The sequence below is a fragment of the Coregonus clupeaformis genome, chromosome 17 (genome assembly GCF_020615455.1).
Source record: "Coregonus clupeaformis isolate EN_2021a chromosome 17, ASM2061545v1, whole genome shotgun sequence".
Taxonomy (NCBI): Eukaryota; Metazoa; Chordata; class Actinopteri; order Salmoniformes; family Salmonidae; genus Coregonus; species Coregonus clupeaformis.
Window position 1 is genome coordinate 1,910,985 of NC_059208.1, and position 27,702 is coordinate 1,938,686.

The 27,702-nt window shown below is 46.2% G+C and overlaps 1 protein-coding gene and 1 non-coding gene across 3 annotated transcripts; both read left to right on the forward strand.

The window, feature by feature from the left end:
- Nucleotides 1-445: 445 nt before the first annotated feature.
- Nucleotides 446-27,639, forward strand: LOC121543228 (ATP-dependent translocase ABCB1). 2 transcript variants are annotated; one of them, XM_041852976.2, is made up of 28 exons: nt 446-658; nt 1,154-1,224; nt 1,473-1,548; nt 4,785-4,941; nt 6,753-6,801; nt 7,645-7,836; nt 9,803-9,974; nt 10,245-10,369; nt 11,000-11,171; nt 11,670-11,783; nt 13,057-13,167; nt 13,293-13,418; nt 13,514-13,717; nt 14,091-14,261; nt 14,468-14,629; nt 14,764-14,940; nt 15,306-15,452; nt 15,616-15,720; nt 15,925-16,002; nt 16,292-16,375; nt 16,473-16,676; nt 16,786-16,886; nt 17,049-17,189; nt 23,719-23,875; nt 24,140-24,337; nt 25,881-26,087; nt 26,960-27,106; nt 27,224-27,639. In XM_041852976.2, exons 2-28 carry the CDS (start codon nt 1,163-1,165, stop codon nt 27,428-27,430), a joined length of 3,846 nt encoding a protein of 1,281 aa, XP_041708910.1. In that variant the 5' UTR covers nt 446-658; nt 1,154-1,162; the 3' UTR covers nt 27,431-27,639. The 2 variants fall into 2 exon arrangements, with proteins under 2 accessions (XP_041708910.1, XP_041708911.1); XM_041852977.2 differs by having other exon boundaries at nt 446-573.
- trnaa-agc lies at nt 25,454-25,527 on the forward strand. Its single transcript has one exon. It is a non-coding gene; the product is annotated as a tRNA-Ala (tRNA).
- Nucleotides 27,640-27,702: the final 63 nt, after the last annotated feature.

The window sequence follows — 27,702 nt, forward strand, 5'->3', positions numbered from 1 at the left end:
ATGTAGTTAATAACAGAAACAGTTTGAGCCTAAAGCTGAACAATCAGAAGAAGGGGTAAGGGGCATTAGAGTGTGACAGTCACTCAAACATTTACTATAGGCTAGGCCTAGATCATTTCTAGTCATTGTTTACACTGTGTTCATCAATAGATCAAACAGGCAATAAGATGTTCATTTTGCTGAACTGGTAGGCTCTCCATTCTTTATACGAGATTGGACATAGGCTATATGGATGCCCACTGTTGGTTCATGATGTTGTGAGATAGAAAAATAGCGGTGGTGGTCTCTCGAATAGCGGCAACATGAGACCGCCATGTTCTGTATCTAATGTAATAACAAAGACACACACTCAGCCATAACCCAATCTACAGGTCATTGTCGCCTCCCTTAAAGCAGCTCCTGACGTCGAGGTCAAGGACAGACAGATGGACATCAGAAGGTGTGACTTGAGCAGGGGCGGCATGCGGCAGTAAATTATGTCACCCCGTGTAAGAAGAGCTGCTGCCTCCCTTGTTTCTCTATTGTCAGAGCGAAGCAGAGAGAGATAGAGAGGACAGCACCGGGGCTGTGCGGGTAAGCACCGATAGCGGACCAACTAGTGTCAAAAATAGAATCGAGGGAAGAGAAAGGTCCTGTGCGGGGTGGCGGGAAAGAAGCGGTGAGTTTATCTAACAACAACCATTATGTATTTTTAATGCGCTCGACCGGATCTTCCGTTACACGTTGTAATGTAAACTTCTATTTCTAATACCCTACAATAAAAGTATAGACTATAGCTTATATTACAAAACTATTTATTTCAAAAGTAGGCTTGGTAAATATGAAGTAGACTTGGCTTCTGGGGCATATTGAGGGTCTTAATTTACTACCCAGTCCAGACCATAGAAATATAATCTCATTCTAGTTATGTGGTCAATATGTTATGAGCCGGAGTCAGTCTCAGGCAACCAGTTCGTTATCATTTAAACAATGAATTCGCACGCACGCCTGTGCTGAGTTTAGCCTGTGGGTTAGCCCCTTAAATACTTTATTGCAGGTGTCAAAGTTTGTCTTTCCCCAGACTCTTGAGGACGGTTAAATATCTTACCGTTATATGTCTTTGCGATCTCACCTGTACGGTTGTACCTGTCTGTCTGTCTCCTACATGCCATAGCACCCAGACATGGGCAAGAAGGATGAGATAGCCGTGGCCAAAGCCAAGATTGAGCAAAACGGAGACATTGGGTAAATATTGAGGTGCTATGTTGAGAATGTTGTCTTTGGGTATTTGTATTTTGTCAACAATTGTTTCTATAGTCAGTATAATATTGATTTGTGTTATTATTCCTTCATACTGTAATCGGAATTACAGTCTAGTCCCTGAGTTAAATAACTCAATAACTGAATAACTTTATCTGCCCTTATTAAAATTGAAAGATTATTATATAAAGATGATTTATAAAATGATGTTGTACATATTCTGTCTTTTCTAGTGAGGATAAAGATGAAGGGAAGAAGGGGGAAAAGGAGAAAGAGCCAAAGATGCCGATGATTGGCGCCATAGCTCTGGTGAGTAGCCTAGACCAACTATCACATACCTCTCCAGCTTTACACATTGTAGTGTATTTATTATCAGGGCCCAGAGGTATTCTTTGGGTGTGTGTGTGAATATACAGTGGGGAGAACAAGTATTTGATACACTGCCGATTTTGCAGGTTTTCCTACTTACAAAGCATGTAGAGGTCTGTAATTTTTATCATAGGTACACTTCAACTGTGAGAGACGGAATCCAGAAAATCACATTGTATGATTTTTAAGTAATTAATTTGCATTTTATTGCATGACATAAGTATTTAATACATCAGAAAAGCAGAACTTAATATTTGGTACAGAAACCTTTGTTTGCAATTACAGAGATCATACGTTTCCTGTAGGTCTTGACCAGGTTTGCACACACTGCAGCAGGGATTTTGGCCCACTCCTCCATACAGACCTTCTCCAGATCCTTCAGGTTTCGGGATTGTCGCTGGGCAATACAGACTTTCAGCTCTCTCCAAAGATTTTCTATTGGCTAGGCCACTCCAGGACCTTGAGATGCTTCTTACGGAGCCACTCCTTAGTTGCCCTGGCTGTGTGTTTCGGGTCGTTGTCATGCTGGAAGAACCAGCCACGACCCATCTTCAATGCGCTTACTGAGGAAAGGAGGTTGTTGGCCAAGATCTCGCGATACATGGCCCCATCCATCCTCCCCTCAATACGGTGCAGTCGTCCTGTCCCCTTTGCAGAAAAGCATCCCCAAAGAATGATGTTTCCACCTCCATGCTTCACGGTTGGGATGGTGTTCTTGAGGTTGTACTCATCCTTCTTCTTCCTCCAAATACGGCGAGTGGAGTTTAGACCAAAAAGCTATATTTTTGTCTCATCAGACCACATTACCTTCTTCCCATTCCTCCTCTGGATCATCCAGATGGTCATTGGCAAACTTCAGATGGGCCTGGACATGCGCTGGCTTGAGCAGGGGGACCTTGCGTGCGCTACAGGATTTTAATCCATGACGGCGTAGTGTGTTACTAATGGTTTTCTTTGAGACTGTGGTCCCAGCTCTCTTCAGGTCATTGACCAGGTCCTGCCGTGTAGTTCTGGGCTGATCCCTCACCTTTCTCATGATCATTGATGCCCCACGAGGTGAGATCTTGCATGGAGCCCCAGACCGAGGGTGATTGACCGTCATCTTCAACTTCTTCCATTTTCTAATAATTGCGCCAACAGTTATTGCCTTCTCACCAAGCTGCTTGCTTAAAAATTACAGACCTCTACATGCTTTGTAAGTAGGAAAACCTGCAAAATCGGCAGTGTATCAAATACTTGTTCTCCCCACTGTATGTGGTTGGGTGGGGGGTTGTGTGAAGGTGTGTGTGTGTGACTGTGTGCCTACATGTGAACGTGTGCAGCAAATTGCGTGCATGCTTGTAAAGTTGGAACCCAGATCAGATATGAGTGTGGAAATAGGGGGGGTTGGGGAGTGGTCTGTTTCCTCTGGTCCCCTGCTGAGCCAGTAGAATAGCTGAAGGTTGAATTTCCTCTGGTTAGGAGCCTCTATTACTGGAGAAACATACTGGAGCTCTACATACACAATGACCCAGAGCAGTGGTGGTTAGTGCCGTTTAAGATGAGGGAGGATTTTTTTTTTTATGAGCATGGCCTTATTTCTATTACAGCATATTGGATGAATCATTCATATTCCATTCACCCAGTTCAATGTAACAGCAATAGGTTTAGGCTACTACATGATACTCTAATTTTCCCTCGTAGGTGCACACAGGTCAAGAGACAAATTTGAGTTCACAGACAGTGACACATGGACAGACAGTGACATTCAATACCGCCTTGCACACTCTTGCCCGCATCTAGCTGATATAGTGTGTAATCATTAGTCCAACAATTACAAACAGTAGTTTGTATTGGACAAATTCAGGTATATTTATCCCCGTTTTGTTCCGTTTGCTTCCGTTTAAGAAATGTTTTTCAACAGAATTAGCGGAATGAATACACCCCCGATCACGCGTAAACACAGTTCACTTTCATAGCAGCCACGTTGTATTCCTTGTCGCATCTATGCGCTCTCCTCCTCTCACCTCTTCCCTTCGCTTGTGGGCTTCAATGCACAACACATCAGTTGTATGTGACCAGGCGAAAAAACCTTTCCAATCCAAACCGCTACACACAGCCTACATCGTTGTCACCGTATTAGCTAATGTAACGTCATAGTCAGCATAGCTTTTAGAACTAACGCGTTAGTAAACCTGCAACAATCATGCAGTAACGTTACAGTGTACAGTCAGTAATCAGTTACACCGGCGGGCCCTGGTGGCAATAAATTAGTAATACCAAAAGCTTACCTTGACTTGGAAGGGTTCCAGTGTTGTGTTGGAAAGTCATAGCCAGCTAGCTAACATAGCATCCCTCTATTTGAGCAGGGTGTTTCAGTAGGCTAAACTAGCTAGCTGCATTTGCTAGCCAAGTAAGTGAAACTGAAAGTGAAAAAAAAGGACTCTCTCTCTATTTCTCTCTTGCTTCTCCTTAATTTTGGAAGAAATGAATTTGTTCAAAACAGTTCAACTATTGTCTTTCTCTCTCTTTGAGAGAACTACTCAACACATTTTATGCACTGCAGTGCCAGCTAGCTGTAGCTTATGCTTTCAGTACTAGATTAATTATCCGATCCTCTGATTGGGTGGACAACATTTCAGTTCATGCTGAAAGAGCTCTGATAGGCTGGAGGATGTCCTCCGGAAGTTGTCATAATTACTGTGTAAGTCTATGGAAGGGGGTGAGAACCATGAGCCTCCTAGGTTTTGTATTGAAGTCAATGTGCCCAGAGGAGGATGAAAGCTAGCTGTCCTCCGGCTACAACATGGTGCTACCCTACAGAGTGCTGTTGAGGCTACTGTAGCCCTTCTTTGCAAAATAGTGTGTTTTAATCAATTATTTGGTGACGTGATTATATTTAGTATATTTTTATCTAAAAATGATAACTTTTTTAATGTTTTACAATTTAAATGTGTATGAAATTGGTCCTACCCTTCCTCCTCTGAGGAGCCTCCACTGACCCAGAGTATTTATTACCTTCATATGTTCTCTTTCTCTCTCTGCTCATCTGTCCATCTTTCTCCCTTTTCCTCTCCACTCATCCTTCCCCCTCTTTAATTCTTACTCCCTTTCTCTCTCTCCTTCCCAATCTCTCACTTTCCTCATATCCCAACCCTGCACCTCACTCTTGCTCCTCCTCCCCCATCCCGCTATAGTTCAGGTTTGCTGATGGTTGGGACAGGTTGATGATGGTGCTGGGGACCATCATGGCCATTGTCAATGGAACTGTCCTTCCTCTCATGTGTATCGTCTTTGGGGACATGACTGACGGCTTCATAAGAGACTCCATACAGACACAGAATAACTTCACCAGTGAGTCAGTCATTACACACACACACACAAGCATGCACGCAAACACACACACACACACAAGCATGCACGCAAACACACACACACGCATACAAACACACACACACACTCTTAAAGGGCAACTCCACCACTTTTCAACCTCATTTTCATTTTCTCCAACACAATACCAGTGTCTACACGTGAAAATGACGTTTTGTAGAAAAAATATAAAGTTAAATAGTTATACCTGATAACATCATCAAAAGTCACAACATTTTTAAAACAGTGATTTTCAAACACTATGAGATTCGCGGTGACGTGGGGATCAAGAAAATGACCCTCCCTCTGGCTAGAAACTCGTTGCAGGTTTTGAAAATCACTGTGATGTCACAGAGAAGCTTTTCTTAGGACCTTTCTTCTTATCTTTTTAACCACAGATCATAGAAACGTTCTGTTTTCACATATAAAATGTGAGGGAAAAAAGTATTTGATCCCCTGCTGATTTTGTAAGTTTGCCCACTGACAAAGAAATGATCAGTCTATAATTTTAATGGTAGGTTTATTTGAACAGTGAGAGACAGAATAACAACAAAAAAATCCAGAAAAACGCATGTCAAAAATGTTATAAATTGATTTGCATTTTAATGAGGGAAATAAGTATTTGACCCCCTCTCAATCAGAAAGATTTCTGGCTCCCAGGTGTCTTTTATACAGGTAACGAGCTGAGATTAGGAGCACACTCTTAAAGGGAGTGCTCCTAATCTCAGCTTGTTACCTGTATAAAAGACACCTGTCCACAGAAGCAATCAATCAATCAGATTCCAAACTCTCCACCATGGCCAAGACCAAAGAGCTCTGGGATTGTAGACCTACACAAGGCTGGAATGGGCTACAAGACCATCGCCAAGCAGCTTGGTGAGAAGGTGACAACAGTTGGTGCGATTATTCACAAATGGAAGAAAAACAAAATAACTGTCAATCTCCCTTGGCCTGGGGCTCCATGCAAGATCTCACCTCGTGGAGTTGCAATTATCATGAGAACGGTGAGGAATCAGCCCAGAACTACACGAGAGGATCTTGTCAATGATCTTAAGGCAGCTGGGACCATAGTCACCAAGAAAACAATTGTTAACACACTAGGCCGTGAAGGACTGAAATCCTACAGCGCACGCAAGGTCCCCCTGCTCAAGAAAGCACATATACAGGCCTGTCTGAAGTTTGCCAATTAACATCTGAATGATTCAGAGGAGAACTGGGTGAAAGTGTTGTGGTCAGATGAGACCAAAATCGAGCTCTTTGGCATCAACTCAACTCGCCGTGTTTGGAGGAGGAGGAATGCTGCCTATGACCCCAAGGTTCAAGTTGCCAAACGTCAGCCTCGAAACCTTAATGACTTGGAGAAGATCTGCAAAGAGGAGTGGAACAAAATCCCTCCTGAGATGTGTGCAAACCTGGTGGCCAACTACAAGAAACGTCTAACCTCTGTGATTGCCAACAAGGGTTTTGCCACCAAGTACTAAGTCATGTTTTGCAGAGGGGTCAAATACTTATTTCCCTCATTAAAATGCAAATCAATTTATATAACATTTTTTACATGTGTTTTTCTGGATTTTGTTGTTGTTATTCTGTCTCTCACTGTTCAAATAAACCTACTATTAAAATGATAGACTGATCATGTCTTTGTAAGTGGGCAAACGTACAAAATCAGCAGGGGATCAAATACTTTTTTCCCTCTCTGTAGACACTGGTTTGGTGCTGGAGATAATGAATATGAGGTTGAAAAGTGGTGGAATTGCACTTTAACTGTCTAACTGTCACATCTTTTCCTGCTCTAGACATCACTTTCCCTGTTTTCAACACCACTCTGGGAGAGGAGATGACTGGGTGAGTCTAAGACTCAATGATATTTCCTTTTACCAAGAAAGGAGTAGCTCCTGATCTTTGACTGGATTCATTTCTGAGGATCCGTATCCATGAGTCCGCAAATTCTCACAGTATATCGCGGGAACTTGGACTTAATCTATTTTCAGAACCTAGACAGAGTGAACTGCATAGTTAAAGGGAAATTCCAAACGGTGTTTCTATGTCCTGTGGTTAAAAAGACAAGATGAAAGGTCTTTAAAAATTATGTCATTAAAAGTAAAGACATTTTCAAAATGGTGATTTTCAAACTATGAGATTCGCGGTGACACTGGGTGCTGGAAAATGCACTCCCCCTGGCTTGAAACTCGTTGCAGGTTTTGAAAACTTTTAATTCTACTCAATGATGTCATAGGGTAGGATTTTTTAGGACCTTCTTTTATTTTTAACCACAGAAAGTTGAAATACGCCGATTTTACATATTTTAGATATGTGAACGGATACAGAGCCTCAGAATTTAAAGATCTGGTCCAGGAAAAGGAGCTACTTAACTATAAAATAAATGTTAATGCCAAATGGCATATTCAGGAGATCACCTTTACCTCTCTGACTTTGTGTCTCTGTACCCTTGCTATTTACTCCATAATGGATGGTATTTTGTATAGATTAATACGTATAGATTCACCTGCGTAATGTAAACACACATACAGTATGTGCACTGTCACGTAATGCCCTGTGTCACCGTCATGTTTACAAAGTAATTATTCGCTAAACTGTGCCCCTGTGTCCCAGTTATCTACAAACCATCATTAAGGTTGTGTGTCCGGATGTGTGTGTATTGACCAGCTGTATGTCTGTGTGTTCCAGCCATGCTATCTACTACTCTATAATGGGTGCGGTGGTGTTGGTAGCAGCTTACATGCAGGTGGCCTTCTGGACACTGGCGGCAGGCAGGCAGGTCAAGCGCCTCAGGAAGCTCTTCTTCCACTGCATCATGCAGCAGGAGATCGGCTGGTTCGACGTCAACGAGACGGGAGAACTCAACACACGCCTAACAGAGTGAGTAGACTACCTATAGGAATAGATTGGCTTTTATAGGGTGATTATTATTTAATTTTTTACATTGATACCATCTGGATGTAGCTTTGGGGTTTAAACAGCCCTGTTCAATCAAATATGGTGCGTGTGCACATGTGTGTGTTTGCATGTGAGTGTATGTGTGTGTATGTACAGTTGAAGTCGGAAGTTTACATACACCTTAGCCAAATACATTTAAACTCAGTTTTTCACAATTCCTGACATTTAATCCTAGTAAAAATTCCCTGTCTTAGGTCAGTTAGGATCACCACTTTATTTTAAGAATGTGAAATGTCAGAATAATAGTAGAGAGAATTATTTCTTTCAGCTTTTATTTCTTTCATCACATTCCCAGTGGGTCAGAAGTTTACATACACTCAATTAGTATTTGGTAGCATTGCCTTTAAATTGTTTAACTTGGGTCAAACGTTTCGGGTAGCCTTCCACAAGCTTCCCACAATAAGTTGGGTGAATTTTGGCCCATTCCTCCTGACAGAGCTGGTGTAATTGAGTCAGGTTTGTAGGCCTCCTTGCTCGCACACGCTTTTTCAGTTCTGCCCACAACTTTTCTATAGGATTGAGGTCAGGGCTTTGTGATGGCCACTCTAATACCTTGACTTTGTTGTCCTTAAGCCATTTTGCCACAACTTTGGAAGTATGCTTGGGGTCATTGTCCATTTGGAAGACCCATTTGCGACCAAGCTTTAACTTCCTGACTGATGTCTTGAGATGTTGCTTCAATATATCCACATAATCTTCCTTCCTCATGATGCCATCTATTTTGTGAAGTGCACCAGTCCCTCCTGCAGCAAAGCACCCGCACAGCATGATGGTGCTACCCCCGTGCTTCACGGTTGGGATGGTGTTCTTCGGCTTGCAAGCAACCCCCTTTTTCCTCCAAACATAACGATGGTAATTATGGCCAAACCGTTCTATTTTTGTTTCATCAGACCAGAGGACATTTGTCCAAAAAGTACGATCTTTGTCCCCATGTGCAGTTGCAAACCGTAGTCTGTCTTTTTTATGGTGGTTTTGGAGCAGTGGCTTCTTCCTTGCTGAGCGGCCATTCAGGTTATGTCGATATAGGACTTGTTTCACTGTGGATATAGATACATTTGTGCCTGTTTCCTCCAGCATCTTCACAAGGTCCTTTGCTATTGTTCTGGGATTGATTTGCACTTTTCGCACCAAAGTACGTTCATCTCTAGGAGACAGAACGCGTCTCCTTTCTGAGCGGTATGACAGCTGCGTGGTCCCATGGTGTTTATACTTGCGTACTGTTGTTTGTACAGATGAACGTGGTACCTTCAGGCGTTTGGAAATTGCTCCCAAGGATGAACCAGACTTGTGGAGATCTATAATTTTTCTTGGCTGAATTATTTTGATTTTCCCATGATGTCAAGCAAAGAGGCACGGAGTTTGAAGGTAGGCCTTGAAATACATCCACAGGTACACCTCCAATTGACTCAAATGATGTCAATTAGCCTATCAGAAGCTTCTAAAGCCATGACATCATTTTCTGGAATTTACCAAGCTGTTTAAAGGCACAGTCAACTTAGTGTATGTAAACTTCTGACACACTGGAATTGTGATACAGTGAATTATAAGTGAAATAATCTGTCTGTAAACAATTGTTGGAAAAATTACAAAGTAGATGTCTTAACCGACTTGCCAAAACTATAGTTTGTTATCAAGAAATTTGTGGAGTGGTTGAAAAACAAGTTTTAATGACTCCAACCTAAGTGTATGTAAACCTCTGACTTCAACTGTGTGTATGTAGGTGTATGTATGTGTGTGTATGTATGTATGTATGTATGTATGTATGTATGTATGTATGTATGTGTGTGTATATGTGTGTATGTGTTTATGTGTGTGTGTGTGTGTGTGTGTGTGTATGTGTGTGTGTGTGTGTGTGTGTGTTTTATTCTGTGTTTCCTCCCCTCCACAGTGACATCTATAAGATCAACGAGGGGATAGGGGACAAGGTGGGCATGTTGATCCAGTCCTTCACCACCTTCATCGCTGCCTTCATCATCGGCTTCAGCCAAGGATGGAAGCTCACCCTGGTCATCCTGGCTGTCAGCCCTGTGCTGGGCTTCTCTGCTTTTATATTCAGCAAGGTGGGCTTCACACACACACACACACACACACACACGCACAAACACATGCACACATACACACACGTACATGCCCTCGCACACACACACACACACACACACACATACACGCATGCGTGAGTGTGCACAAACACACACAGACACAAACACACACAGACACAAACACACACAAACACACACAAACACAAACACACACAAACACAAACACACACAAACACACACAAACACCTCTCTTGACTCCCTTTCTCCTCTTTCTCCGTTGTGTGTCTCTAGGTACTGACATCCTTCACGTCCCTGGAGCAGGGTGCTTATGCTAAAGCTGGAGCCGTGGCTGAGGAGGTGATCTCTTCTGTCAGAACAGTCTTCGCCTTTGGTGGACAACAGAAGGAGATAACCAGGTGTGTGTGTGTGTGTGTGTGTGTGTGTGTGTGTGTGTGTGTGAGAGAGCGAGAGGGGGGTAGAATGGAGTCTTTTTGCTAACGTTAATGGAGCAGTAACTAAGGCAACGGACAGGTCACCAGGATAATGTTCCTAAAGGACTTGTTGCTGCTGTAAAGACCATTAGCCTGAGCAGAGTCAGTAGTTGTTATTGTTCTATAAATGGATAGACCAGTCCAGACCACTCTGTGTAAAACCATCAGTGCAGATGACAATTGGATTAGTGTGGTTTGTTTTCATATGTATACCATCTCTCTGTCTCTGTGTATCTCTCTCTCATTCTCTCTGTCTCTCTGAGCCTCTCTCTCTCTCTCAATCGCTCTGTCTCTCTGTGTATCTCTCTCTCATTCTCTGTCTCTCTGAGTCTCTCTTTCATTCTCTCTGTTTCTCTGAGTCTCTCTCTCTCTCTCATTATCTCTGTCTCTCTGAGTCTCTCTCTCTCTCTCATTCTCTCTGTCTCTGTGTATCTCTCTCTCATTTTCTCTGTCTCTCTCTCTCATTCTCTCTGTCTCTCTGTGTTTTTCTCTCTCTTTCAATTCCTGTGTGTGTGTGTGTGTGTGTGTGTGTGTGTGTGGTGTTTTGTACCACAGGTACCAGAAGAACCTGGAGGATGCTATGAACATGGGGATCCGTAAAGCCATCTCTGCTAACATGGCTATGGGCTTCACCTTCCTGATGATCTACCTGTCCTACGCTCTGTCCTTCTGGTATGGCAGCACACTCATCATATCTGGAGAATACACCATTGGAACTGTCCTCACCGTGAGTACACATGCACACATGCGCACACACACGCACACATGCGCACACACACGCACACACACGCACACACACACACACACACAGTCTTTTATAACTAACCTAGTGGGTCACACAATTCAGTCCCATTCAAAATCCTATTTTCTCTAACCTCTAACCCTAAACCTAACCCTAATCCTAAACATAACCCCAAAACCTAACCTTAACCCTAACCCTAAACCTAATCCTAACCTTAACCCCAAAACCTAACCTTAACCCTAACCCTAAACCTAACCCTAGCTCCTAACCCTAAAATTAACCCTAGCTCCTAACCCTAAACCTAATTCTAACCCTAACACTAATGCTAACCTTAACCCTAAACCCCACTAGAAATAGTATTTGACCTTGTGGGGACTAACAAAATGTCGTCAGTTGGTCAAATTTGTGTTAGTTTACTATAGTTAAACACGTCCACACACACACACACACACACACTTACTGATGTTAATTTGTGTCCTGTAGGTGTTCTTCACAGTGCTGATCGGGGCATTTGCCATGGGACAGACTTCTCCTAATGTCCAGGCCTTCGCCAGTGCCCGGGGGGCGGCACACAAAGTCTACAACATCATCGACAATGTGAGACACACACCCTCTCCTCACACAGAAAGACACACACACACCGACACAGTCTGGGCTGATCAGGGTTAACACAGAGCAAAGCATCACTGTGGTTATAGCAGAATGGACTGTGCTTAGTTCACTGTGTGTTTGTTAATGGTTCATGATTGCTTGTTAATGTTTCACGATGACTTCAGTTTACAACACATAGTCAGACAGACAGACCTGCTCTTACCATGCTTACATACAGTACATACACACTGAATTGAATATGAATACCCTGACCATCAAAATGTTGTGTTGTAATACTAACTTTTTACTAGCAACAGAAATCAAAGTTACATTCTTTGAACTCTCCCCCCAATCACACACACACACACACACACACACACACACACACACACACACACACAGACACACACACACACCAAAGACAAAAACAAGGGGAAACTGTGGAAGGGTGAGGTTCCCAGGGGGATCTGAAAGAGAGAGAGACACACACACACACACACCTTGGAACAGACACACAAACACACACACACACTCACACACACACACACACACACACACACTGTAACAGACAGGCACACACACATGCTCTGTAACCCAAAAACTAGTGTCAATAAACAGGGCTAAGCTAACACACGTAGATAAACCTGCCCTCTGGCTAACACTCTTCCTCCTATTGTCCCTCTGAGAAAGAGGGGAGAGAGAGGCAGGGGACTCATAGAGACAGCTGGGTCTGATGGAAAGTGAGAGGGTGGAGGGAGGGTGCTAAAAGAGAGGGGTGTAGAGAGCAGGAGGCTAAAGCACAATTCACAGTCCTCAACCACCACACTCAATAATTTCTGATTCGGTCCACCATTTTAGCTCGGGTCTGCTCTGAATGGGACGTGAATTCAAGCTAGAATTCCTGTCTACTTATATAATGTTTATGGTGTGGACGGGGAAACGTTTTGGACTCTGTAGAGCGCTTAACACAGTAGAATCAGACCATCTTCCCCCACTGAGCAGTCAGGAATACAGGAAGTCTTCAAAAGGGGATATTTATGCTGCTGTATAAACCAGACCTCTCAGTGTCTGTGTGTGTTGATGCTTCTGTATAAACCAGGATACTCTTCTCACGCACCATATTGGTTGAAAAACAGTTACCGGCAATATAATAGGCCTGTAGTATTTTATGGTATAATTTATGTGTACAGTAATAGTATTAGTTGGTAGCCTGCTTTGAATGATCACACGTATATGTTTATGTTCTAAGCCTCACTGCTGTTGTTGTCGGTCTGTTCAGAAACCCCACATCAACAGCTACTCAGACCACGGCCACAAGCCTGATGTCATCAAAGGAAACATAGAGTTTAACAACATCCATTTCACCTACCCCTCACGACCTGACGTCAAAGTATGTGCTACCTTCTTTGTGTCAGTGCGTGTGCGTGTGCGTGTGTGTGTGTGTGTGTTGATGTAGATGTCCAGTAGATGTTTGTAGATGTTGAATGGGGTGTTTCTGTGTGTCTCTCTCTGTAGGTGTTGAATGGAATGTCTCTAACGGTGCGTAGTGGCCAGACCATAGCCCTGGTAGGCAGTAGCGGCTGTGGGAAAAGCACCACCGTTCAGCTGCTGCAGAGGTTCTATGATCCACAAGAGGGATCAGTGAGTATCAAGGAAAAACACACACACACACACACACACACACACACACACACACACAGTATTGGTTCTGTAACTATGCCCTCTGTGTTCTGTAGGTGTATGTAGACGGTCATGACGTGCGCTCCCTGAACGTGCGCTTCCTGAGAGAGATGATTGGCGTGGTCAGTCAGGAGCCCATCCTGTTTGCTACCACCATCGCTGAGAACATTCGCTACGGTCGACCTGACGTCACTCATCAGGAGATAGAACAGGCTGCCCGGGAGGCCAACGCCTACGACTTCATCATGACACTACCTGACGTACGTTACTGTATGTGTGTCTGCGTGTGTGTGTGTGTGTATGTGTGTGTGTGTCTGCGTGTGTGTGTGTGTGTGTGTCTGTGTGTGTGTGTATGTGTGTGTCTGTGTGTGTCTGTGTGTGTGTGTCTGCGTGTGTGTGTGTGTGTGTGTGTCTGTGTGTGTGTGTATGTGTGTGTCTGTGTGTGTGTGTATGTGTGTGTGTGTCTGTGTGTGTCTGTGTGTGTGTGTGTGTGTCTGTGTATGTGTGTGTGTCTGTGTGTGTGTGTCTGTGTGTGTGTGTGTGTGTGTGTGTGTGTGTGTAGTAGCAGTACTATAACTCATGCTAGATAATTATTCATTACAGTATATTGATAATATTGTTTCTGTTGAGCAGAAATTTGAGACTCTGGTTGGAGACAGAGGGACCCAGATGAGTGGAGGACAGAAACAGAGGATCGCTATCGCACGTGCTCTCGTACGCAACCCCAAGATCCTCTTGTTGGATGAGGCTACCTCAGCCCTTGACGCCGAAAGTGAGACCATCGTACAGGCTGCTTTGGACAAGGTAGAGGACACACACACACACACACACACACACACACACACATGCACCCTTTGCACCAGTTTATCAACATCTATTAAACATTGCTATGCCCCCCCTTTCTCTCCCCATATCTCCCCCCTCCCCCCCCTCCCTCCCTCCCCTCCCCCTCCCTCCCCTCCCCCTCCCCCCTTCCTCCCTCCCTCCTCCCTCCCTCCCCCTCCCTCCAGGTGAGACAGGGTCGTACTACCATCATTGTGGCCCATCGTCTGTCTACTATCCGTAATGCTGATGTCATCGCCGGCTTCCAGAAGGGAGAGATTGTAGAGCTGGGAACACACAGCCAACTGATGGAAAAAGAAGGAGTCTACCACACACTTGTCACCATGCAGGTAACACACACACACGCTCCTCACACATCTTGCATCTATGTCACCATTTAGGAAACAACGTTATCGAAACAGCCACATAACGAACAAATACACACACATTTTCCTCTATAATCTATTCTGTTGTGTTCTTCCAGACGTTTAAGAGTTCTGAGGAGGGCGAAGAGGAGGTGGAGGAGCAGGTTCTGGAGGAGAAGAGTGCGTCAGTGACGCCGTTCTCAGAGACCACCCTCATCAGGAGGAAGTCTACCAAGGGATCATCCTTCATCGGCTCAGAGAAAGGAGACAAGGACAAGACCGAGAAGGAGGAAGAGGTAAGGCCATGGAGCTAGAGGTGGTAGAATGGATATTCCCATTTCAATCTAGGATCAGTAGTGGATAGTATACACTGTGGGACATAATTGGTGTACCATTTGGAATGTTTCTGATGATCTCTCTCTCTCTTCTCTCTCTCCTTCTTTTCTCTTGCTCTCTCTCTTTATTTCTCTCTCTTTATCTCTCTCTCTCTCTCTCTCTCGCTCTCTCTCTCCTTCTTTTCTCTTTATCTCTCTCTCTCGCTCTCTCTTTATCTCTCTCTCTTTAACTCTCTCTCCTTCTTTTCTCTCTCTCTCTCTCTCTCTCCTTTCTCTCTCTCTCTCTACTCCCCCCCCTCTCTCTCTCTTTCTCTCTCTATCCCCAGGATGAGGAGGTTCCTCCTGTGTCGTTTCTGAAGGTGTTGAAGCTGAACCTTCCTGAGTGGCCCTATATGGTGGTTGGTGTGATCTGTGCCACTATCAACGGAGGCATGCAGCCTCTCTTCGCTGTCATCTTCTCTAAAATCATCGCTGTATGTTAAATATCAGTTAATACCAGTTATCATCATTCAATGTTTACTCATTTATTTCAGTTTATTCATCTTATCCCAAGTCATTGCTGTAAGTTGAATTAGTCATATTCCATCAAATAGCATCACCTCAGATGATCATGTTTGTGTTGTTGTCATGTTTCAGGTGTTTGCAGAGCAAGACCAAGAACTGGTTAGACAACGCTCCTCCTTCTACTCTATCATGTTCGCCGTCATTGGAGTCGTCTCCTTCATAACCATGTTCCTACAGGTAAGCACACACCTCACCTAATGCTAAATAATAGGATGAATGATCAACAGACAGACTTCTCACTTTCTGACCAAATTACCACAGAATGTGGGAGCGATTAGGTTTGTATCTATCCTACAGCAGTTCAGTGGCCCCCCTTGTGTTTCTACAGCATCTTGAAGTTTTACTTACTATGACTGTGATATGTGGTTGTCTTCTCTCCAGGGATTCTGTTTTGGGAAGGCTGGTGAGATTCTGACCATGAAGCTGAGACTGATGGCCTTTAAAGCTATGATGAGACAGGTAAGACAGTTTATTTAGGCTTATAGAGTGTTTAATAAAGGTAAGGCTGTTTATTTAGGCTTATAATGTTTTAATAAAGGTAAGGCTGTTTATTAAGCCTTATAGTGTTTAATAAAGGTAATACTGTTTATTAAGCCTTATAGAGTGTTTAATAAAGGTAAGGCTGTTTATTTAGGCTTATATAGTTTGTATAGGCTCATATAGGTTATAGGGCTTATGGAGTGTTTATAAAGGCTCATAGAGGTTATAGAGACAATTTTAACATGTAACTCTCTCCGTTCTCCTGTAGGAGTTGGGCTGGTATGACAGTCACAAGAACAGTGTTGGAGCTCTCACCACTAGACTGGCTACAGACGCAGCACAAGTACAGGGGGTAAGTAGTAAGCACACACATGAACACACAACACACACACACACACACACAAACACACACACACACACACACTAACCCTCCCTCCCTCCCTCTCCAGGCTACAGGAGTGCGTTTGGCCACTCTGGCCCAGAACGTGGCTAACCTGGGCACCAGTCTGATCATCTCGTTTGTGTACGGCTGGCAGCTGACTCTTCTCATCCTGTGTGTGGTACCTGTCATGGCTGTAGCTGGAGGCATACAGATGAAGATGCTCTCTGGTCACGCTGTCAAAGACAAGAAAGAGCTAGAACAGGCTGGCAAGGTACACAACCCCCCGTCTTATGCACTCTCTTCATATCTCCCAAAGTTTGCCACAGTGAATATCTATACGTTCTTCTCTCGAGTCTAACCAGTGTGTGTGTGTGTGACAGATTGCCACAGAAGCCATAGAGAACATCCGTACGGTGGCGTCTCTCACCAGAGAGCAGAAGTTTGAGTCTCTGTACCAGGAGAACCTCATAGTGCCTTACAAGTACGTGTGCTACAAAGTTGATAATTTCCATTATAAAAAAAGTCCTATTCATTGCTGTGTTTTTAATGTGTCAACAGTATCAGTCTTGTAAATGTACTATATAACTTTTGTTTATATAATCACCCCTCTCTTTAATCCCCCCCTCTCTCTTTCCCTCTGTAGGAACTCTCAGAAGAAGGCCCATGTGTATGGCATCACATTCTCCTTCTCTCAGGCTATGATCTACTTTGCCTATGCAGGCTGCTTCCGCTTCGGAGCCTGGCTCATAGAGGAAGGCATTATGACCTTCGAAAATGTCTTCCTGTGAGTATAGCAGCTACCTTACTTACATACTTCAGTCAAGTGTCCATGTTCACAACTGTCCTTATAGCCTTTTGCTATGTGACTATAAGGCCATGTTGGAACAACTCAATTGCTTCCCTAATATGGGTGCTGGGTGGAGACAGGTACAGTAGTGTTCCGGATGTTGTGTACATTGTACAGTAGAGCTCAGGTACAGTAGAACACACCCCGGCCCAGCTAGGCCTGACAGGAATATCAGGTATTACAGTGGTCAAAGGTGGTTGTGGTTAATCATTACCTCACTGGGAAGTGTGTTGGAGGTCAACGCTGATCTAGGGACTCATCATCGTAGCATCAATGGCCATTTAGCCATGACATTGCTGACGTGACCCATAGAAACTGACGTTATAGAGTAGATATCACGACTAACGGCTACACGACTAAAGGCTTGGATTACATTTTATTTGAAAAGGTGTACATAAGGCAGTCATAACACTGTAATAACAGCAACATAACATCTGTCATAAACATATGTTACTATTGTCATTAAAGCTGCAATATGTCACTTTTTGGGTGACCCGACCAAATGCACATAGAAATGTATGTTATAGATCTGCCATTGTCATTGAAAGCAAGTCTAAGAAGTGGTAGGTCTGTTCTATTTGCACTGTTTCTATGTTTCCGTTCTTAAGCTTTGTTTTTGCGTCTTTTACTTGACTCGTTTTTTTACACCAGCGACAAACAGCTGAACATATTTTGGGTTATTGAAAATATATTTCACAGCGGTTTAGATGCTACAATGATTCTCTTTTGCATGTTTTGTCACATAAACAAAAATTTGGCAAACTATTAGGCGCGATTTCTGCACATTGCACCTTTAAGTGTCATGTGGTTCTAATATGTCACTTTCAATGTCAAGTAGAAATTTCTCTGGCATGACATCAAGATAATTTAAATTGAACTTAAATTAGACTTTAGCGAGCTTGATACAATAGTTTCTGAGATTGGTACACTGTTTTAGCATTTGTGACGCAAAAGCAATGCAATTTCGCGCTTCATGTTGTCACGAGTGTCAGTGTAATGCGGTGGATCGAAGTCAGGCGCAGGACACAGAACTCTATGAAAACGTACTTTACTGAATAAGTAAAGAACCAATACAAAATACCTCCACACAGGGAGGAACAAACCCGCTCACCAAACGACACACGAAACGAAAAACAAACACGCACAAAACACAATGGGAGCCACCGGGTTAAATAGGGAAGGAGAAATTACATGATGGAAAACAGGTGTGTGACAATCAGACAACAACAGGTAGAACATAGAAACATAGATCGGCAGCAGCTAGTATTCCGGTGACGACGAACGCCGAAGCCTGCCCGAGCAAGGAGGAGGGGCAGCCTCGGCAGAATCCGTGACAGTACCCCCCCCCCCGATGCGCGGCTCCAGCCATGCATCGACACCGGCCTCGGGGACGGCCAGGAGGACGCGGTGCGGGGCGAGTCGGATGACTGCGGTGGAAATCCGTCAACATGGAGGGATCGAGGATGTCCCTCCTAGGGACCCAGCACCATTCCTCCGGACCGTACCCCTCCCACTCCACAAGATACTGCAGGCCTCCCACCCGACGCCTCGAATCCAAGATGGAACGGACCGAGTACGCCGGTGCCCCCTCGATGTCCAGTGGGGGTGGAGGAACCTCCCGTATCTCAGACTCCTGGAGTGGACCAGCTACTACCGGCCTGAGGAGAGACACATGGAACGAGGGGTTAATACGATAATCAGGAGGAAGCTGTAACCTATAACATACCTCGTTCAATCTCCTCAGGACTTTGAATGGCCCCACGGGGCATACACCGGAGCCTCACTGCGGTGGCGGTCGGCGCTCGCCTTTTGCCGCCCGATGGCCCATTGCAGGCGCACATGGGCAGCGTTCCAGGTCCCCTGCGAGCGCCGAAACCATTCATCCACCGCAGGTGCCTCGATCTGGTTCTGATGCCAAGGTGCCAGAACCGGCTGATAACCTAATACACACTGGAATGGAGAAAGGTTAGTGGAGGAGTGGCGGAGTGAGTTTTGGGCCATCTCTGCCAAGGGGAGGAAAACCGACCACTCCCCCCGCCGGTCCTGGAAATACGATCTCAGAAACCTACCCACCTGCTGGTTTACTCTCTCCACCTGCCCGTTACTTTCGGGGTGAAACCCTGAGGTCAGGCTGACCGAGACTCCCAGACGTTCCATGAACGCCCTCCAGACTCTCGAGGTGAACTGGGAACCCCGATCAGACACTATATCCTCAGGTACCCCATAGTGCTGGAAGACGTGTGTAAATAGGGCCTCAGCAGTCTGTAGGGCCGTAGGGAGACCGGGCAGAGGAATGAGGCAGCAGGACTTAGAAAACCGATCCACAACGACCAGGATCGTGGTGTGGAGGTGGGAAGATCCGTCACGAAGTCCACCGATAGGTGGGACCACGGTCGTTGTGGAACGGGTAGGGGTTGCAATTTCCCTCTGGGCAGGTGTCTAGGAGCCTTACACTGGGCGCACATCGAGCAGGAGGAAACATAAACCCTCACGTCCTTAGCTAAGGTGGGCCACCAGTACTTCCCACTAAGACAATGCACTGTCTGACCGATGCCAGGATGACCAGAGGAGAGTGACGTGTGAGCCCAATAGATCAAACGATCGCGGACCTCCAGCGGGACGTACACACGACCCTCTGGATACTGGGGAGGAGTGGCACCTCCCACACCACCGGTCACACCAGACACGACGCCGGAAGTATGGGAGTGGGCTCCACGGAACTCTCCTCCGTGTCATACAGTCGGGACAGAGCATCTGCCTTAGCGTTCTGGGAACCTGGCCTGTAAGAAAGGGTGAAAACAAAACGGGCGAGAAACATGGACCACCTTGCCTGGTGAGGGTTTAATCTCCTCGCCGCCTGGATGTACTCCAGATTGCGGTGGTCAGTCAAAATTAGAAAAGGGTGTTTAGCCCCCTCAAGCCAATGTCTCCACGCTTTCAGGGCTTGGACCACAGCCAACAGCTCCCGGTCCCCCACATCATAGTTGCGCTCCACTGGGCTGAACTTCTTCGAAAAGAACGCACAGGGGCGGAGCTTGGGTGGTGTGCCCGAGCGCTGGGAAAGTACAGCACCTATCCCAGCCTCTGACGCGTCCACCTCAACCGGAGGGATCCGGATGAGCCAGCACTGGAGCCGAGGTAAATAGGTTTTTCAGATGACTGAACGCCCTGTCTGCCTCAGCTGACCACCGCAGGCGCACCGGTTCCCCCTTCAGCAACAAGGTAATGGGAGCCGCTACCTGACCAAAGCCCTGGATAAATCTCCGGTAGTAATTGGCAAACCCCAAAAATTGCTGCACCTCCTTCACCGTGGTTGGAGTCGCCCAATTACGCACGGCCGAAATGCGGTCACTCTCCATCCTCACCCCAGACGCGGGCATGTGGTACCCTAGGAAGGAGATGGACTCCTGGAAGAACAGGCATTTCTCCGCCTTGGCATACAGGTCATGCTTCAACAGTCGTCCAAGCACTTTACGCACCAGGGACACATGCTCGGCCCGTGTAGCAGAGTATATGAGAATGTCATCTATATACACCACTACACCCTGTCCGTGCAGATCCCTGAAAATCTCATCGACAAAGGATTGGAAGACTGATGGAGCATTCATCAACCCGTATGGCATGACGAGGTACTCATAGTGTCCTGAGGTAGTACTGAATGCCGTCTTCCACTCATCTCCCTCCCGGATACGCACCAGGTTGTACGCGCTCCTGAGATCCAATTTCGTGAAGAAGCGCGCCCCGTGCAATGACTCTGTCATACAAGCTATCAGAGGTAATGGATAGCTGTACTTGACGGTGATCTGATTAAGACCACGGTAATCAATGCACGGGCGTAACCCACCATCCAAATTTGAGGAAACAGGTGAAGTGGAAGGCCGAATGTATCCCTGTCTCAGAGATTCGGAAACATATGTTTCCATAGCCGCCTTCTCCTCCTGTGACAGAGGGTACACGTGACTCCGCGGAAGTGCAGCGCCCACCTGGAGATTTATCGAACACAATGTATGTGGTAATTTAGTCACCCTCTTTTTACTGAAGGCGAGAGCCAAATCGGCATACTCTGAAGGAATGTGCATTGTGGAGACCTGGTTTGGACACTCCACCGTAGTAGCCCCTAAGGAAACCCCTACACACCTCCCTGAGCACTGACTGGACCATCCCTTGAGAGCCCTTTGTTGCCAGGAAATAGTGGGATCATGAGTGGTTAACCAGGGAAGTCCCAACACCACAGGATACGCAGGAGAATCAATCAGATAGAGACTAAGCCTCTCCTCATGACCCCCCTGCGTCCTCATTAAGAGTGGTGCGGTGACCTCCCTGATTAGGCCTGACCCTAACGGGCGACTATCTAATGCATGTACAGGGAAGGGCACATCAACACGAACAGTGGGAATCCCTAAACTAAGTGAATACTGACGATCAATAAAATTCCCAGCTGCGCCTGAATCTACTAGTGCCTTATGCTGGGAATGAGGAGAAAACTCTGCGAAAACAACCTCAATACACAGCTGACCAACAGGGAGCTCTGGGTGAGTCGGGTGCTTACTCACCTGAGATGGTCGACCAGTGCTCTGCCTACTGCCTCGACTCCCTGGGGACCCTCCCCAGCACCGACCCGCAGTGTGTCCTCTGCGGCCACAGTTGGTGCAGGGGACGGCCCCTCTCCTGGTCTCCCTAAGCGCAGCACCTCCGAGCTCCATGGGGGTAGGGTCGGAGATGCTGGGAGATGGACTGGACGGGCCCTGATCAGAACGTCCGCGGGTCTCCAACAGGTTATCCAGCCTGATGGACATCTCCACCAGTTGGTCCAGGTTGAGGTTGGTATCCCTGCAGGCCAGTTCCCGCCGAACGTCCTCCCTTAGGCTGCATCGATAGTGGTCGATCAGGGCCCTCTCATTCCATCCTGCGCTGGCTGCCAGAGTCCTGAACTCCAGCGCAAAATCCTGGGCGCTCCTCCTCTCCTGTCTTAGGTGGAACAGACGCTCTGTGAAATCCTCATAGCGGACAGATGTAGCGTCAATTCCTCCCCACTCAGCGTTGGCCCACTCGGCGTTGGCCCACTCGAGCACCTTCCCCGACAGACAGGAGATGAGGGCGGACACGCTCTCGTATCCCGAGGGCACCGGGTGAATGGTTGCCAGGTAGAGCTCTACCTGGAGAAGGAAACCCTGACACCCGGCTGGTGTACCGTCATATGCCCTCGGGAGCGAGAGCCGAATCCCATTGGACCCAGGTGGCGAAGGGGTGGACAGTGGTATGGGTGGTTGAGTGGTTGGAGGAGGTGTAGGAAAGCCACCTCTACCCCATCAGTCCACAGCATTTACCACTCTCTCCAAAGCGGTACCGAGAGCCTGGATCATGCTCTCCTGTCGTTGAACGCGTTCCTCCATCGATCTGAACTGACTGGCTGTATCTGCTGACTCCATTTTGGTGCGTGTTTCTGTCACGAGTGTCAGTATAATGCGGTGGATCGAAGTCAGGTGCAAGACACAGAACTCTATGAAAACGTACTTTACTGAATAAGTAAAGAACCAATACAAAATACCCCCACACAGGGAGGAAAAAACCCACTCACCAAACGACACACGAAACGAAAAAAAAAAACACGCACAAAACACAATGGGAGCCACCGGGTTAAATAGGGAAGGAGAAATTACATGATGGGAAACAGGTGTGTGACAATCAGACAACAACAGGTAGAACATAGAAACATAGAACATAGATCAGCAGCAGCTAGTATTCCGGTGACGACGAATGCCGAAGCCTGCCCGAGCAAGGAGGAGGGGCAGCCTCGGCAGAATCCGTGACACATGTCCAAATCATAGCATCTTAAATTGATTGTGTAACTCGATGCAGTTATTTATCGCTTTTCATTACAGTGTTATCTCAAAGCTCTACATGGGCAGATCATTTGAATCAAGGCAGGTAATAGCAATAGTAGGCTAGGTGCTAAAATACTTTTCAGATTAGGACTATGAGAAAGATAGTCTGTAGAAAGGTGTTTTAAGGCTAGTTTTAAAGGCTCCAATTGATGTAGCGGCTCTCAGATGGTCAGGGAGAGCATTCCATAGGCGAGGGGCAATGGAACAGAAGGCTCGGTTCCCAATAGTACAGAGATGTGTCTTGGGCACTTGAAGCAGTGGTGATTTGAACATGAAGCTCGTAAATATAATGTTGGTAACATTGACTTGCATTGTATTTGTGCCCCAAATGCTAAAAAGTTAGCATCTGGAAACAGTGGCCAGGTAAACAAAACCAAAGCAGCCCATTGACTGCTTAAAGGGTAAGGAAACCAATATGTAATTCTGTACTTTGGGTGAACTATCCCTTTAAGATACATGTTAGATGGATAGTAACCTGTTCTCTGTGTCTCTCTCTCTCCAGGGTGATCTCTGCAGGGTGAACTATCCATTTAAGATACATGTTAGCCAGAGAGTAACCTGTTCTCTCTGTCTCTCTCCAGGGTGATCTCTGCAGTGCTGTACGGAGCCATGGCAGTAGGAGAGGCCAACTCCTTTACGCCTAACTATGCCAAGGCCAAGATATCAGCATCTCACCTTATGTTCCTCATCAACAGAGAACCTGCCATAGACAACTGCTCACAGGAGGGAGAAACACCGGTACACACACACACACGCACACACGCACGCACGCACGCACGCACACACACACACACACACACACACACACACACACACACACACACACACACACACACACACACACACACACACACACACACACACACACACACACACACACATACACACACACACACACACACAGTGGCTATCACAGTGAAGAGGTGTGGAGTGATTGTATAGTACATGCCAGGGGATTATTTCATGAACTGATGTTCTTCTGCCTCCCTCTCTTCCCTCCAGGACCACTTTGATGGTAACGTGCGTTTCGAGGGGGTGACGTTCAACTACCCGTCCCGTCCAGACCTTGCTGTCCTGCAGGGGCTGGAGCTGAAGGTGCAGAAGGGACAGACTCTAGCCCTGGTGGGCAGCAGTGGCTGTGGGAAGAGTACCACCATACAATTACTGGAGCGATTCTACGACCCACTACAGGGCACAGTGGTGAGTCCACACACACACACACACGGTTCACACACACACACACACACGGTACACACACATGTTATGTTTTTCTATCCTCGTGGGGACATAGAATTAATTTCCATTCAAAATCCTATTTTCCCTAACTCCTAACCCTAACCCTTACCATAACCCAAACCCTAAACTTAACTCCTAATCCTAATTGTAACCCTAACCCTAAACCTAACCCCTAAGCTTAAAATAGCCTTTGTCCTCATGGGGACGTGGAAATGTCCCACAAGGGATAATTTTTGTTTTACTATCCTTGTGGGGACTTTGGGGGATTTCAGGTCCCCACAAGGATAGAAGAACCAACTCACACATACACACACACATTCCCACAAACACCGCACATTCCCACAAACATAGACTCTTTCACACGTGTATACACACATTGATTATTAAAGCTATATGTACTGTATGTTTAATGATCACTGTCACCAGTCAGACAGTGAGATATTTGCTAGAATTTTTATATGCAAAAATACATGAAAACATAGAGCACTCAATGTGTTCTCCATGTGTCTCCATGTGTCTTCCATGTGTTCTCCATGTGTCTCCATGTGTCCTCCATGTGTCTCCATGTGTCCTCCATGTTCTCCATGTGTCTCCATGTGTTCTCCATGTGTCCTCCATGTGTTCTCCATGTGTCCTCCATGTGTCTCCAAGTGTCCTCCATGTGTCTTCATGTGTCCTCCATGTGTCTCCATGTGTCCTCCATGTGTCTCCATGTGTTTCCATGTGTTCTCCATGTGTCTCCATGTGTCTCCATGTGTTCTCCATGTGTTTCCATGTGTCTTCATGTGTCTCCATGTGTTCTCCATGTGTCTCCATGTGTCCTCCATGTGTTTCCATGTGTTTCCATGTGTCCTCCATGTGTTTCCATGTGTTTCCATGTGTTATCCATGTGTTTCCATGTGTCTCCATGTGTCCTCCATGTGTCTCCATGTGTCCTCCATGTGTTTCCATGTGTTTCCATGTGTCTCCATGTGTCCTCCATGTGTTCTCCATGTGTTTCCATGTGTCCTCCATGTGTCCTCCATGTGTCCTCCATGTGTTTCTATGTGTCCTCCATGTGTCTCCATGTGTTCTCCATGTGTCCCGTGTAGCTCAGTTGGTAGAGCATAGCGTTAGCAACGCCAGGGTTGTGGGTTCGATTCCCACGGGGGGCCAGTATGAAAATGTATGCACTCACTAACTGTAAGTCGCTCTGGATAAGAGCGTCTGTTAAATGACGTAAATGTAAATGTAATGTGTCCTCCATGTGTTTGCCATCGTTCTCCTTGTGTAACTGTGTAGATATTGTCCTACTGAAACAGGGTTCTATAATTACTGATTGACAGGCCAGGATGTTGACACTGTTGCTTCATAACCCTCTACTGTACTGAGACCTTGTGGGTTATGTTCCTGCTCAAAGTGCATGTGTGCGTGGGTTATTGCCCAGCTAAGGCCACTGATAAAATGACAAACATTAGAGGATTATCCAACTTTGATGTTAACTCTTCCACCTCCTCTTCTTCCTCAGATGTTGGATGACAGTGATGCTAAGAAGCTTAACATCCATTGGCTGAGGGCCCAGATGGGCATCGTATCCCAGGAGCCCGTGCTGTTTGACTGTAGTCTGGCAGAGAACATTGCCTACGGAGACAACACACGCAAAGTTACCATGGAGGAGATCCAGAGTGCTGCTAAAGCTGCCAACATACACAGCTTCATAGACGACCTGCCTCAGGTACACACTAATACTACTACCACCAATACTACTGTAACCACTACTACTACTACTACTACCACCAATACTACTACTGTAGTCCCCTGTAGCTCAGTTGGTAGAGCATGGCGCTTGCAACGCCAGGGTTGTGGGTTAGTTTCCCACGGGGGGGGGGGGGCAGTATGAAAATGTATGCACTAACTGTAAGTCGCTCTGGATAAGAGCGCCTGCTAAATTACTAAAATGTACTACCACCAATACTACTACTGTCACCACTACTACTATTGCTACTGATTTTAATAATACTACTACTGCTGCTGCTACTACTACTGTAAGCATTTTCTGCTTTTGTAAGTTTGGTTTCTTGAGATCTCCACATCAGCACCAAGACCCTAATAGCGGCTGCATGGTCAGATAACCACAGACAGACTGATAGTGGTATCAGCTTCTCTCAGATGCCGTGCCAGAGATAACACTGCAGGTCATTACTGGACTCATAAAGCTCATGTCATTTTAGTGCTGTTCCCTGTGTAAGGGTCTTACACTGTCTTTCACTAGGAGGGTTTTCACACACAGATTAAGCCTAGTCCTGGATTTAAAAAGCAATTTTCAATGGTGAATGTGTGTTAGTCCAGGGCTAGATTTAGGCCGGGATTCGATGCAAGGCGCATTGTAGCATAGAGCACTACACAGCCAACAATACGCCTTTTAAAGGCATTTTCCCCAGGCGTTCGCGTTCATGGTAAACGCTACGCATGTCAGCTCAATCGTAAATTTAATCCCGGCCTTAATCTGTGTTGGGGAAACCAGCCCTAGGATTTACTTATGTCCTGTGTGAGATGACGAGGATAACCTGTCTTTCTTTCTTTCCCTCCCCTCATCCCACTGAGTAGAAGTATGACACCCAAGCCGGTGACAAGGGGACCCAGTTGTCAGGAGGTCAGAAGCAGCGTATAGCCATCGCCAGAGCCATCCTCCGCAACCCCAAAGTCCTGCTGCTGGACGAGGCCACCTCCGCACTGGACACAGAGAGCGAGAGGGTGAGTGTGTGTGTGCTGTTAAACTATATATCTCTATTTGGATTCATGATACAGACTTTATAACTACTGTATGTTTTTTCTCTCTGTTCTCCCTGTCCCCCTCCCTCCCTCCCCCAGGTGGTGCAGGAGGCACTGGACGTGGCTCGGCAGGGCAGGACGTGTATCGTGGTGGCCCACCGCCTGTCCACCATCCAGAACGCTGACCTGATCGCTGTCTTCCAGAAGGGTGTGGTGGTGGAGCAGGGCACTCATCAACAACTACTGTCCCAGAGAGGAGTATACTACTCACTGGTTACCACCCAGCTGGGCCATGGCAGAAAATGAGGGAGGAGAGGAAGAGAGGAGGATGGAGAGAGGAAGAGAAAAGTGGAAGAGAGGAGGATGGAGAGCGGAAGAGAGGAAGAGAGGAGTATACAACTCACTGGTTACCACACAGCTGGGCCATGACAGTGAGGGAGGAGAGGATGGAGAGAGGAAGAGAGGAGTGGAAAAGGGAGGGAGAGGCTGAGGCTGCAGGGGGGTGCTGGGGCCGGGAGGGCTTGAGGATGCAGGGGGGTGCTGGGACCGGGAGGGCTTGAGGGTGCAGGAACCGGGAG

What these genes read in the sequence shown, in the direction of transcription:
- LOC121543228 (XM_041852976.2), top strand. Translation starts at nt 1,163, where the DNA reads ATGGGCAAGAAGGATGAGATAGCCGTGGCCAAAGCCAAGATTGAGCAA. An exon ending in AGACCGAGAAGGAGGAAGAG is followed by an intron (nt 14,941 to 15,305) that starts GTAAGGCCATGG and finishes CTCTATCCCCAG; the next exon opens with GATGAGGAGGTTCCTCCTGT. An exon ending in AACCTCATAGTGCCTTACAA is followed by an intron (nt 16,887 to 17,048) that starts GTACGTGTGCTA and finishes TTCCCTCTGTAG; the next exon opens with GAACTCTCAGAAGAAGGCCC.